Source organism: Pan troglodytes, chromosome 6 (assembly GCF_028858775.2).
Source record: "Pan troglodytes isolate AG18354 chromosome 6, NHGRI_mPanTro3-v2.0_pri, whole genome shotgun sequence".
Lineage (NCBI taxonomy): Eukaryota > Metazoa > Chordata > Mammalia > Primates > Hominidae > Pan > Pan troglodytes.
This window is the reverse complement of record NC_072404.2, coordinates 83,982,568-83,996,678: the sequence shown is the minus strand read 5'-3', so window position 1 is coordinate 83,996,678 and position 14,111 is coordinate 83,982,568. Positions and strand designations below refer to the sequence as shown.

At 46.3% G+C, this 14,111-nt stretch overlaps 1 protein-coding gene across 8 annotated transcripts in view; it reads right to left on the bottom strand.

The window, feature by feature from the left end:
- Positions 1–14,111, bottom strand: part of CALN1 (calneuron 1) — a 667,093-nt gene that overhangs the window by 322,795 nt on the left and 330,187 nt on the right. For all 8 annotated transcript variants that reach the window (XM_009453338.5, XM_016957635.3, XM_054687595.2 and 5 more), the window contains one exon: positions 2,462–2,605. In XM_009453338.5, the coding sequence (XP_009451613.1) occupies positions 2,462–2,605 (144 nt within the window). The remainder of the gene's footprint in view (positions 1–2,461; positions 2,606–14,111) is intronic.

The following is a 14,111-nucleotide window of genomic DNA, read 5'->3' as shown; positions in this document are numbered from 1 at the left end:
CTGCAGGTCATTTCTCTGAAGCTTTGGAGAAGATGGAAATTGCGGGGGCGGGGGGGGGGGGGAAGGAGGCTGAGAGTGAAGCCTCTGAACAGATCTGGACAATGGGAACGTCCAGACAGAAGGAAGTGACAATGGGAATGACACAGTAGCTCCAGCTTAGAAGGCTCCAAAGCCTGCGGGTTATCGTGTCCTTGGGATAGACCATCCCAAAAAACTTAGAGGTAGTGAGGCAGTGTGCAGGATATGGGCTTGTGGGGTAGGGCAGGAAGATAATGCCATTTTCTTCCTTAGAATCCCCTTCCATCAGTCTGCTGGGCAAGAATGGGGACAGTGACTGGGCCAGGATTAAGTCTAGGATTTGTTTTCCAGGTTGCCTAGGAAATGTGTGTCTGTGGGAAGCAGAGAATCACTGAATGGCCTGGAGACACCCTGGCCCACAGGGAACACCTCAAGTCCAAGCTGGTAGATGAGAATCCCCAGCTCACCAGAAGGACATACAACACATGAGCCCTCTGGTCTTGGGTTAGGACCTCCGTCTGGAGACCAACAGCTGCTACCCGTTGACCAGTCTCTCAGACAACATAGAAAAGTGGTTGCCTAGGGCTTGCGGGGACAGGGGGATTGGGAGTTGATGGCTAAGAGATGTGGAATTCCTTTTTGGAGTGATGAAGGTGTTCTTTTATTTTCCTTCAACTTTTATTTTAAGTTCTGGGGTCCATGTGCAGGATGTGCAGGTTTGTTAGATAGGTAAACGTGTGCCATGGTGGTTTGCTGCACAGATCAACCCATCACCTTGGTATTAAGCCCAGCACCCATTAGCTATTCTTCCCAATGCTCTCCCTCCCCACCCCCAACAGGCCCCAGTGTGTTGTTCCCCACTATGTGTTTATGTGTTCTCATCATTTAACTCCCACTTACAAGTGAGAAAAAGCACAGGTATCTTGGAACCTAAAATAATACACAATTTAGGCCGGGCGCGCTGGCTCACACCTGTAATCCCAGCACTTTGGGAGGCCGAGGTGGGCAGATCACAAGATCAGGAGATTGAGACCATCCTGGCCAACATGGCGAAACTCTGTCTCTACTAAAAACACAAAAATTAGTCAGTTGTGGTGGTGCATGCCTCTAGTCCCAGCTACTCTGAAAGGCTGAGGCAGGAGAATCACTTGAACCCGGGAGGCGGAGGCTGCAGTGAGTCGAGATCGCATCACCGTACACCAGCCTGGGCGACAGAGAGAGACTCCGTCTCTAAAATGAATAATAAATAAAATACAATTAAAAAAATTAAATGAAAATAAGATAAAAATGTTAAAATAGACCTGTCATGAAAAAAAAAAAAGGTGAGAACATGTGGTGCTTGGCATTCTGCTCCTGTGTTAGTTTGCTGAGGATAGTGGCTTCCAACTAAAATCCATTGTGGCGCTAGTTTTACAAATCTGTGACTCTCGTCTGGCTACACTGGGGCTACACCCTAGCACTGCTGCAGCACTGCTCCCCTGGCTCCTCCCCTGCCCCTGCACCTGCCTTAGCTGCACTCTTAACTACAGCGGGACAGTTACCTGTTTCATGTCCTCCTTCCACTTATATTTGTCCATGTCTGGACTTGACTGGCTGTTCCCTGCAGCCTCTTGCTGGTGAACTTTTCCTGAGTGTGATGCAGCCAGAGACACTGAGGGTTAGCCCAGGAGCCCAAGGCCAGGCTCTAGCCCATGCAGGAGCTTAGGATTCTTGTTTGGGGGGTTTTGGTGATGTTGGAGGACATTCCCCAACTCACTGCCCCCATTCCTTTTTGCTTCTAGTTTGGAGCTCTGGACCAAGACCCTGGTCTTGGTCAATTTTTAAATAATTTCTCAACAATGTAACTTGTAGATCTGTGTGACATCTACAAAGCATCCAATAAAGAAAGAGGAAACAAACAAACAAAACTCTGCACATCCACTAAGCACCACTGAATTGTGCACTTTAAATGTGTGAATTTTAGAGTATGTGAATTCTATCTCAACAAAGCTGTTATTTAGAAGAGGAGGAGGAAGAGGGGCAGGGAGAAGAGGAAGAAGAAGAAGAGGGAGGAGGAGGGGGGAGGGAGTGAGGGAGGGAGTGAGGGAGGAAGAGGGAGGAGGAGGAGGGGGAGGGAGAGGGGGATAGGGATGGGGATGAGGGAGGGGGAAGAGGGGGATGGGGAGGTGGGAGGGGACAAGAAGGGAAAAAACAAGATGCTGTAACTGTTCCACCAGCCAGGCCTCTTTCCTCACCCCATCCTATAGTGGCCCTGAAACCATCTCTACAGGCCCCTAGAACTCTATGGAAAGTTACTGAAAAAGCCTGTTCTAGTCCAAGTTTCTGCTTCTCAAATGTAAACCAAGTCTCTGGATTTAAAAGTGCAAGGCCCTGCATAAACCGAAGGTCTCACTGATGAGACCAGGGCATGTCTCAGGGGAGAAGCTGCTTGTCCGGGTCTTACCGTCCATGTCCAAGCGCTGCATGATGATAGCCAGCTCCACCTCGCTTGGCATGTACCCCAAAGAGCGCATGGCCATGCCCAGCTCCTGCTTGGAGATGAAGCCGTTCCCATCCCGGTCCAGAACCCGAAAGGCCTCTCGGATTTCTACAATGGAAAAGCAAAGAAAGTCCAGTGGTCACATGGCTGGCTTTATTGCACTGCAGTTATTGGTGATTGCCTACTGAGAACTCGTAACTGCTTTAAAAGCAGTGATTTGTTAAAACTCTTTAATCAGATAAAAGGGAGGACAGAAGAAGAACACAAGAAAAGAAACGAAGACAAGAAAAAGGAAAGAGAAAAAAGGAAATGGAAGGGAGGAGAGGAGAAGGGAAAATGAGAGAGGAAGAGAAAGAAAAGGAAAGGGAGAAAGGGAGAGAGAAAAAGAGGAAGGTGGAAGGGAGAGTGGAAGAGAGGAATGAAGGGAGGAAAAAAGAGAAAGAAGAAAGGAAGGGAGGGAGGGGGAAAAAGGGAAGGAGGGAGGGAGAAAGGAAGGAAGAAAGCAATGGAGGGAGGAAGGAAGGGAGGGAGGAAGGAAGGGAGGGAGGGAAGGAGGAGGGAAGGAAGGAGGAAGGAAGGAAGGAAAAAAGGAAAGAAGAAAAAGGAAGGAAGGAGGGAAGAAAGGAACGCAGGCAGACAAGGAAAAAAAGAAAGAGAAACGAAGAAAGGGAGAAAGAGAGAAAGAAAGAAAGAAAGGAAAGATAGAAAAATAGAGAAAGAAAGAGAAAGAAATAAAGAAGGAGGAAGGGAGGGAGGAGGCAGCTCGACCTGAGCATCCTCCAGCTCTGTAGGAGGCACACAATTAGATGGTGGTCCCAGCAGAGAAGCATGTTAACCAAGGACACTTTCTGAGCAAAGATGAGGATTTGGTTTCAGCTGTGAGGAGAAAGCTGCCTCTTAACTGCAGTCCTCAGGAGGAAAGGAGAATGCAGCTCCCCTCTGCAGGCATATTTCAGATCCCTGCTGCTGTAGGAGCTGTGCAGAAAGCTTTTCCAGCCTCATAGGAGGAGGAGAGTTAAGTATCCAGCTGTTTTTGACTCATTCTCCTAATTTACAGGTGTTTTGTAGATATAAACAACCTCAGATCAATAAGAGCATCGTGAAAACTCAAAAGATGCCTTTAATCACTTTACCCCTGGGCTAGCAGAGAACTTGACTCTGCGGTCAGCAAGGGCTGTTTCACTTGGCAGGCAATCTCTCCTCTTCCCCTAAACCAGAGTTGCTCTAAATTCCACCCAGAGTCCCCTTCTCCAGAGCCACTGCAGCTGTCAGTCCTGGATTGGATGTACAACACAAGGAATTGGAGGTCACAGTGTGAAGATGAAAGGTTCGTTAATTGTTTCTGAGCACACCAGACCTAGAGCAGCTTTGACTTTTCATCAATAAACCCAGTGCAAGCCCAGATATGTCAGCTGCCATTATTCACCATGCCACGCTAGTTGATAGAAAGTCAACTAGTATTGACTTTCTATTCCGTGAGGAGCACAGTATTAATAAATACGGAAAAATAAAAATGATCCACCAGGCTTTGGGTTCTCCCACTCAGCTCGACTCCACTCAGGATGGTAAGATGCATGCAGAAACCTTCTATCACTCTTCAAACGCATACAAGCCCCTCGGTTCTGACTCATTTACTTACTACCGCACTGAATATCTGACCATGCCCTGGCATGATCATTACCACAAACTTGGTGATTTAAGACAATAGAAATCTATTCTCTCACAGTCTGGAGGCCAAAATTCCAAAATCAGCATCATTAGATCACAATCATGATGTCAGCAGAGCTGTGCTCCCCGTGAAGGCTCTAAGGGAAAATCCATTTGTCTCTTCCAGCTGCCAGAGGCTGCCAGCATTCCTTGGCTTGCAGCCCCATCACTCCAATCTCCATCTTCTCCTCTTCTGTCTGTAAATCTCCCTCTGCCCTGCTCTTATAAGGACACTTCTGTTTGCATTAGGGACCACTCAGATAATCCAAGATAATCTCCCCATCTCAAGATTCTTAACTTCATCACATCTTCAAAGACTTTTCTGTAAGATAGCATTTATAAATCTCAGAGATTAGGATTTGATATCTTTGGGGGCTGGTTTTGAGATTGCTACACTATTGCATCCAGTGCTTCTGCCTAAAATATCTTCCCTTCTTCTTTTCCCTGCCCAAAATTATGTCCATCCTTCAAGGTCAAGTGTGGATGCTAAAGTGACTCCATCTTGGATGCTAATCTGCCATGTTGACTTCTGACAAACTCTAATTCTGGGAATGCCTCCCAGATTTCTATATTATCTACTGTTCCTTGTGTAAGACCTTGTTCTTACCATACACCCTGCCCTTAGGCAGACTCCTGCCTTTCCCTACAATCGTCTATACATTCCTTCCCTATGATATATAAGTCCTGGGTCTGGTAGGTGATGGCTGGGGGCATCCACCATCTTGTCTCACCATGCCGCAAGACACAGACATAGCCCAAGTCCCTATTAAATGTTTCTTTCTGACAAGCTAGATATATCAGCCTCTTTTTTCAGCCTCTCAGCTTCCTTGGACTTTGGGAGTAAGTTTGCATGGACTTGCCCATTGCAAAACACCAAACCAGGGGTCATGGATTCCGCAAAACTGTCTTTGCTCACCATAGCCAAGTTATCTCCCTTTCTGCTGACTGTTCACAGCAGGTCATTCCTTCCTTTCTTGTGACATCCAGCATACTCCATCTAGAAATACTATCATTGGCTTCTTTTCTGAGCGGTAAGCACCTCCTACCCTTCTTTCATCTTAGTGTGTTCCCCGCCCACACTGTAGGAGACGCTAGACAGATAACTGTTCAAGGGATGATGAGTCTGAATGGGTAAGGATCATATATTAGTAGTAAATTCATTATCAATACTAATCCAGCATGCTGAATTCTTTCTGGGACGAATTGTGGGCCCCAGCAGAGAGAAGACCAGCCTGTGCACCAGGACCCTAGGCTCCCAGCCAGGCGTATTAGCTAATTAGGTCCGCGGCCAAACCCTGGAGGCCTCAGTTTGTTCATGCGTAAAATGAGCTGTGTTGGCTGCAAGGATCCCTCAGGTCCTCCAGCCCTTCTTTCTGTGCATCCGTGGACATCGTTAAAGTGTTTAAGTGAAGAACAGGAAGCCTGTGTTCTCTTACACACCCTATTAATCTGCTGTTCAACACCTCCTCCCCTTTCTTTCCATCAATGGTATAGAAACAAATTTTAGTCCAACCCAAATTCTGAATCAAGGCGTTTGTCTGCATTTTGAGCTTTTCCCATCAATGAAATATGCCCAAGGTTACCTAAAACAGCCATATGTTTTCCTACCAAGTCCCGACTGGCCTGGAAGGAGCTTGGAGCCACTACTCAGCTTGAGGTCATGGCACACTGTGCTCAAGGACACTGGGGTGGAGGACATGGCCTCATGTGGCCTGAGCTCAGATCCCCAATTGCCAAGGATGGGAGGATGCAGAGGCCAGGCCTCCCGACGTGAGAGTCAGCCCATGAGGCAGCCAGCGCCAAGCGCCAACTCTGCTCTGCAAGCTGGTGCAGCCTTCCCCCTCAGCCTCAATTTCCCCATCTGAAAAAATGGGTTAGGTGTGATGTCCTTCCAGCCTCTATAGCAGGGTTTTACACTGGGGCCAGGACATACGATGCAACAGTAGGAAGTGTCAGAGGATGACAAGGTCTGCGGCTGCAGTTACTGGATAGCCAGTTGTAAGCTAAGTCTTGCTCTTAGTTCTCCGGAAGGCTCCTTCCCAAGGCATCATCTCCACTTCCCATTCCTTCTGACTCAATCCTGAACTCTCTGGGTTACTGATATGGCTGGACAGGGTGGGTCCCTTCCATTGACGGACCTTTGTTCCTGTGGTCTTTCTGTATGCCCTAGACCTTACGGGTAAGCATCAATCTACATCCTTACACTGGGCGACACCCCAGCGGGCCCTAGCTGGGGGTGTTTGAGAACATGGCCTGGAAATGAGGACCCGGACAGCTGAGCCTTTGGACCTCCGAGTTGCCCCACCTTTGGGGTTACTGGATTTAGCAAGTCAGACCATAGATGGAGGTCAGTCCAGAACTTCCCTCCTCTAAAGGGACCTGCTCCTTCGAAGCCTTGAATGCCTGTGGCTTACTCTGTAGTCTGTAGCAAGGCTGGCCTCCTCCAACCAAGCCCAGGACAGGGCAGGCCACACATCAGCTCAGGGTTCTATTTTCTGTGGCATGCAGGTAAGTAGGACAAAGCTGTCCTTCTTTATTCTCTATTTGCATAGGGAGCTCCTGGCTCCCACGTAGAGAATTCGTGTGTGTGTCTATGTGAGTGTGTGTGTCTGTCTGTCTGCAGAAGCAGACAAACCTCACTAACTTTTTTTTTTGTTTTCAAAATAGCAGAAACAGGAAAAAAAAAATACAAAACTAGAAATCCATAATAGGCACCTCTGGAGAGTTAATGTTTCTAGGGTAAGGAAAGCCCAGGCAAACCGAGGCTTATTAGAAGGAAATGGGTCTTGCAGTCTGGGAAAGACATGTGATGTGTGCCTCATTTTATTTTTAATAGCAAAACAGGGTGTGAAAAATATGCCCGTAAAACCCACGGAGACATTGGAACAGGCAGGATCCCTCTGGCTCTAGGAGGACGGCTCCCAGCATTGAGTGGGCTTTGGCCACTTTCCCATCCTTGGGAACTAGGGACCACAGATCAAGTTTTCAAGAACAGCCAGTAATGTTGTGTGCTTTTCACTGAAACGTACTCCTTCTTTGGCCTAAAGTCTCTGGTGCGCCAGGGCTACGTGAGCACGCTGTATCTTTGGTCTTTAATTAAACTTTACTCCTCCATCTCATGCAACACGTGCACGTTAGACACTAGTATGCCAATTTTAACCACCTCCAAGATGTCTTTGTGGGCCACAGAAATGCTCTCTGCAATGGTGATAGGAACCTGTCCAACTGTCATTGTGTGGTGTATGAAAGGACACGTGGCAACACGCATCGTCTGAAAGGACTCCAGTCTCCGCAAGCATATGGAGTCGCCCAGAATCAAAGTTGGCGTTCCCACAGGGATCTGAGCCCCTCCTCCCTAAAGGGAAGCAGAGAGTCTTGAGCCAAGCAAGGACTTTGAAAGAAATAATCCTGTTATTCAGCCCAAGAGATTTACTTCTCATTATGCTGGTAACTTATTTTTTTTTTTCTGAGATAGTCTTGCTCTGTTGCCCAGGCTGAAGTGCAGTGGCACCATCATAGCTCACTGCAGCCTTGAGCTCCTGGGCTCAAGAGATCCTCCTGCCTTGGCCTCTTGAGTACACACCACCATGCTCGACTAATTTTTTATTTTTCATTTTTTGTAGAAACAGGGTCTCGCCATGTTGCCCAGGCTGGTCTCAAACACCCAGCCTCAAGCAGTCCTTCTGCCTCAGCCTCCCAAAGTGCTGGGATTACAGGCATGAGCTGGTAACTCTTTTTTCTTTCTTTTTTTTTTTTTGTTGGAGATGGCGTCTCGCTCTGTCACCCAGGCTGGAGTGCAGTGGCATGAGCTCAGCTCACTGCAACCTCCGCCTCCCTGGTTCAAGCAATTTTCCTGCCTCAGCCTCATGAGTAGCTGGGATTACAGGCGCCCACCACCATGATGGCTAATTTTTTGTATTTTTAGTAGAGACGGTGTTTCACTATGTCGGCCAGGCTGGTCTTGAACTCCTGACCTCAGGTGATCCACCCCCCTCTGCTTCCCAAAGTGCTAGGATAGCAGGCATGAGCCACCGTGCCAGGCTCTCTTTTTTCTTAAAAAAAAGTCTGCATTGGGACCTAGTGCCCTCTGAGAATCAGGCCTCAGCTCCATGATGCTTCCTAATGACACAGCCAATTCCAGGCAGGAACAACAGCAAAAGCACAGCTATCGCAGGAAGGAGACTCATTTCTCAGGCATCAGATAAAGTCCAGACACCAGCCAGCATCGATATTAGTTGGCTGATGTTCTAGCTTTGAAGAATCAGGTGAAATTTACAGTACTAATTTGCCACCTCAAATTGGTAATGAAGAACAACAATTTCTCCTATCTCAGTATGTGTACGATGCAAAATCTGCTTATTCTTCACAGAAATATATCTTCAGGAAGAATGTGGGTCTTCATTGCATAAAGTGACGGCTTTATTAACAAAGAAGATGCGTTGTGAGGCTAGATGGCATTGAGACATTGCAAAACTGGAGAAAGATGCGGTTCAGCGAGGCTAGGCAAGGCAGTTATTTAAAAGCAATGGAAATGCACCGGAAAATGTAAGATACAAACCTAGAGTTATTTATGCAAAGGAAGAAATTGGGCAGGGACTGAGCCTATGACAAAGAGATTTAGAAAGGTTTTCACCTTCTCTAAGAAAGGCAAAAAATGAATATTTACCAATGATTAATAAGCCATTCATTCTGCAAAGAGTTGCTGTTTACTTATATGTCAGGGGCTGTGCTAGGATAGATAAGTAGCAAAAGAAACTTTCCAGGCTGCAAGAAATCTGTATTACAGTTGAAGAGACAGAGAGGTGACCAGATGTTCATAAGCAAGAATGACAAGTGCTATAATACAAGTCTACACAAAATCCCACGGAGGTCGAGATGTTGAAGGGACAACTCTGAGGAAGGGCTGTTGGGGTTACGCTTGAATCTTTTAAATCTCAAGTCTATCAAGAGAAGGGTAAACAGGCAGGGGTGGGAAAATGTGGCAAGACACGGGCATGTCTACAATTCTGGCTGCCCGGTGGGTGGAGAAACGAGAAACACTGAGAGATGAGAATGGAGAATTGCACTAGGGCGATGCTATAGTTTGGATGTTTTTTCCCCAAAATCTCATGTTGAAATTTGATCTCCGGTGTTGGAGGTGGAGCCTAATGGGAGGCCTATGAGCCATGGGGCCAGATCCTGCATGAACAGATCAATACTCTCTCTGGGAGGAGGAGGAGGGGCTGCATGAGTCCTCAATTAGTTCCTGCAAGAGTTGGTTAAAAGAAAAGAACCTGGCACCTCCCTCTCTCTCTCTTGCTTCCTCTCTTACCATGGGATCTTTGCACACACTGGCTCCCCTTTGCCTTTCTCCACGGGTAGAAGCATCCTGAGGTCCTCACCAGCAGCCAAGCAATTGCTGGTGCCATGCTTCTTATACAGTCCGCAAACCATGAGCCAAATATATATTTTCTATATAAATTATCTAGCTTCAGGTTTTCCTTTATAGCAACGCAAAACAGACTATGACAGGCAATATTGCAATGGGCCTTCAGAGCCATCTGGGCTCTACCCCGCAGGCCAGGGGTTGGCAAAGGATGGCCTGTAGCCAAGCCTAGCTCACCACCTTCTTTCACAAATAAAGTTTTATTGGAACACAACCATGCACATTTATTTCTATATGTCTCCACTGGTTGTCTATTTTCTCCTGTTTTTGTGCTACACCAGCAGAATGGAATAATTGTGACAGGAACTGTGGGGCCCACAAAGACTAAAATATTTATACTCCGGACTTTTCTTTTTAAAGTGTGTGACCCTTTCATGTAGGCCACAGGGAGCTCCCAGTGGTTTTAAAATATATATTTTTTAAGGGTGAGATTTTTAGACCAAGAGCTCAGGCATCAGGGTGGCTACAGCTGGAGTGACAAGAGATAAGAGGCTGTCACAGAGTCTAAGGGGAAGATGAGGAACTCAGAGCTAAGCCAGCATGGTGGCAGAGGACACTGTGGAAAGAAGAGTTTGAGAGACTTTTCAGAGATAGAGTGGATGGTGCTCAAGGAGAGCTCAGATGTCAGAGTCTGGGAGAGGGATGATCTGAAAGACAATGCTGGAGGGCTGGGCACAGTGGCTCATGCCTGTAATCCCAGCATTTTGGGAGGCTGAGGTGGGTGGAACACTTGAGGTCAGGAGTTTGAGTCCAGCTTGGCCAACATGGTAAAACCCAAGAAAGAAGTAAAGTAAAAGTAAAAATAAAAGTTGAAGGGAAGGGAAGGGAAGGGAAGGGAAGGCAACACTGTAGTTTACGTGATGGCATTAACAACGAACAATTCAGGAGGGACTGCAGGCTGTCTTGGAGGGAAGTGAGGTTTGGCCACACTGAGGATAGGTGTCTGAGTGATACCCTGGTGATTGCTTCTAGCAAGCAGCTGCAAATACTTGGCAAGAGTTTGGAGACAGGTGATGCTGAAAATATGACAAGAATGGAAAATGGGGATAAAATGATGATCGCTGCATAGAAAATGCTGGTTTAATCCCAGGGAGGGCTTTAGTGTGAATGAGTTCTGATTTAATTACAACCTATCAGTCTGCAAATAACGACCAACTGACTTCAGAAATTAGGAAACATAGAGGTGAAAGGGACAGAGCTACGAAGGCAGAGGGAAGTGTGCTAGAAAAAGGAGGCTGGGGCTAGGCATGGCGGCTCATGCCTGTAATCCCCACACTTTGGGAAGCCGAGGTGGGCAGATCACCTGAGGTCAGGAGTTCAAGACCAGCCTAGCCAACATGGCGAAACCCTGTCTCTACTAAAAATACAAAAATTTGCTGGGCGTAGTGGCACATGCCTGTAATCCCAGCTACTTGGGAGGCTGAGACAGGAGAATCACTTGAACCTGGGAGGCAGGGGTTGCAGTGAGCCAAGATCGTATCATTGCACTCCAGCCTGGGCAACAAGAGAAAAAGGAGGCTGGGCATGCAACAGGAGCTCAGAAGTGTTCCCATTTTTAGTAATGTGGGACATTATGGACATTACATTATATATGGACATTATACTATATATATAGTATAATATATATAGTATAATATAAATATATAGTATAATGTCCATGTCCCACATTATTATATACTGTATAGTATATATTATACATAATATACAATTATATATATTAATGTATAATATATAATATATACTATATATAATATACAGTGTATAATAACAACATGGGCCACAGAAACAAGCCACTTAGATGGAGGGGTGGATACACTGCTGCTTTGTATAACTCACTTTTTAGCACCATCATCTCCACCTGGATTTTTTTTTTTACTTTTTCATGGAAAGATCTATTTTATTTTTTAATATTTTTAATTAAGGTCAAAAATATAATTTACCATCTTTGCCACTGTTAAGTGTTCAGTTCAGTAATGATAAATACATTATACATATACATTCTTTTTTTTTTTTTCTTGAGACACAGTGACCGTCGCCCAGGCTGGAGCACAGTGGTGCGATCTCGACTCACTGCAACCTCCATCTCCTGGGTTCAAGCAATTCTCATGCCTCAGTCTCCTAAGTAGCTGGGATCACAGGTGTGCGCCATCACACCTGGCTAATTTTTGTATTTTTAGTAGAGCCGGGTTTCGCCACGTCGGCCAGGCTGGTCTCAAACTCCTGGCCTTGTGATCTGCCCGCCTCAGCCTCCCAAAGTGCTAGGATTACAGGCGTGAGTCACCGCGCCCGGCCATATACATTCTTTTTTTATTTCCACCCCCCACCTTCTCTCCCCTCCTTCCTTACCTCTGGTAACCAGCAACCTACTCTCTATTTTCATGAGATCCTCTTTTTTAGCTCCCATATATGAATGAGAACATGCAATATTTTTCTTTCTGTGCTTTACTTATTTCACTTAACATAATGACCTCCAGTTCCATCCATGGTGCTGCAAATGACAGGATCTCATTCTTTTTTATGGCTGAATAACAGTCCACTGTGTATATGGACTACATCCTAGTTTTTATTTTTTCTGGGCACACTTTTAAAAAGGGATTGTGACTCCTTAGGTGATTTGCTATTTGAGGTGTGACTGCATCTATTTCAATAAATACTCATTGAACGTGCCTCTACTCCAGGCTCAGACTTGAAAAGAAGGCTCAAGTGAGACATGGCAGAGGCACGCCTGAGCCGAGCCCAGTCCTGAAGGCACTTCCTGCTTTTGTTTGTTGAAATGGAATCTTATTTCACAAAGCATTTTAGGCAGTTTTAAGGACTTAAATGAGACTAGCCTGGACAACATAGCAAGACCCTGTCCCTGTCTTTTTAAAAAAAGGCTTAAGATTTACCGAAGGGTAAAACACGCACAGGAGCTGGAGGAGAGAAAGATGAAATAGAAATCTCTGAGGAAGTATACAGGGAGGAGGTGAGATTTAGAGGCTGAGAGAGGCTGAGGCTTGGAGGAAGCATGGCAGAGAGGCCCTTCAAAGAGGGCACAACAGGGTACGGAAGCAGGAGGGGACTGAGCTGGGGCTTTGGGCTTCTCCTGGATGGCGCCATGCAAAAGGGCACAGCTAGCACTAGCGGCCAGCCATACCTCCAAGTTAGCTGCAAGTATTAATCTGGAACTAGTCACTGCATCTGTGCTGTTAAGATGAGAATCCAGTGTTGAACAGGACTCCTGTAAATCGGTAAATTCCCCAGCCCAGATTCACCTTGGCCAGCTACCACCCAGCTATTGACCAAAGGAGCCAAACTCTGTAAAATATTTAAAGAGGTTTATTCTGAGCCAATATGAATAACCATGGCTCAGGTACAGTCTCAAGAGGTCCTGAGAAAGTGCCCGAGGTGGTCAAGTTATAGTTTAATTTTATACATTTTAGGGAGATAGGAATTATAAGCGAAGACATAAATTAATACATGGAAGGTGAACATTAATTCAGCCAGATATCTTCAAGTGGGGGTGCTTACAGGTCATAGGGGGATTAAAAGATTTTCTGAGGCTGAGTGCAGTGGCTCATGCCTGTAATCCCAGCACTTTGGGAGGCCAAGACAGGAGGATCATTTGAGACCAGGAATTCAAGACTAACCTGGGCAACATAGTGAGAACCCATCTCTACAAAAAATTAAAAACCAAATTAACCAGGTGTATTGGTGCACACCTGTAGTCCCAGCTACTAAGGAGGCTGAGATGGGAGGATTGCTTGAACCCAAGAGTTTGAAGCTAAAGTGAGCTATGATCATACCACACTTAAGAAGTCAGAAGAAAGGAATGCTTGAGTTAAAATAAGGGGACTGTCGAAGCCAAGGTTTTTGTTACGTAGATGAAGTCTCATAGATGGCAGCCCTCAGAGAGCATGTGATGCTATATCGGTCAGGCTGGATTTGGTATATTACCTTAAGACACTGTTTGGTCAGTCTTACAATCTGCATTTTAATCTTAATGCTGGTCAGTTATGCCTAAACTCTGAAAGGGAAGGGATATAACAAGGTGAGTGTGACCTCCCTTCCCATCATGGCCAGAATTCAGTTTTTCAGGGTGCTTGGGGGTCCCTTTGGCCCAAACTGGGGTCTGTTCAGTTGGCTGGGGGCCTAGGATTTTATTTTTGGTTTACATTGCTTAAGAATGAGTCACTGTTGGCCAGACACGGTGGCTCCCACCTGTAATCTCAGCACTTTGGGAGGCCAAGCTGGGCAGATCACTTGAGGTCAGGAGTTTGAGACCAGCCTGGCCAACATGGCGAAACTCCATCTTTACTAAAAATACAAAAATTAGCCAGGCCTGGTGGTGGGTGCCTGTAATCCCAGATACTCAGGAGGCTGAGGCAGGAGAACTGCTTGAACCCAGGAGGTGGAGGTTGCAGTGAGCCGAGATTGCGCCACTGTACTCCAGCCTGGGCGACAGTGCAAGACACTGTCTCAAAAAAAAAAAAAAAGAAAAAA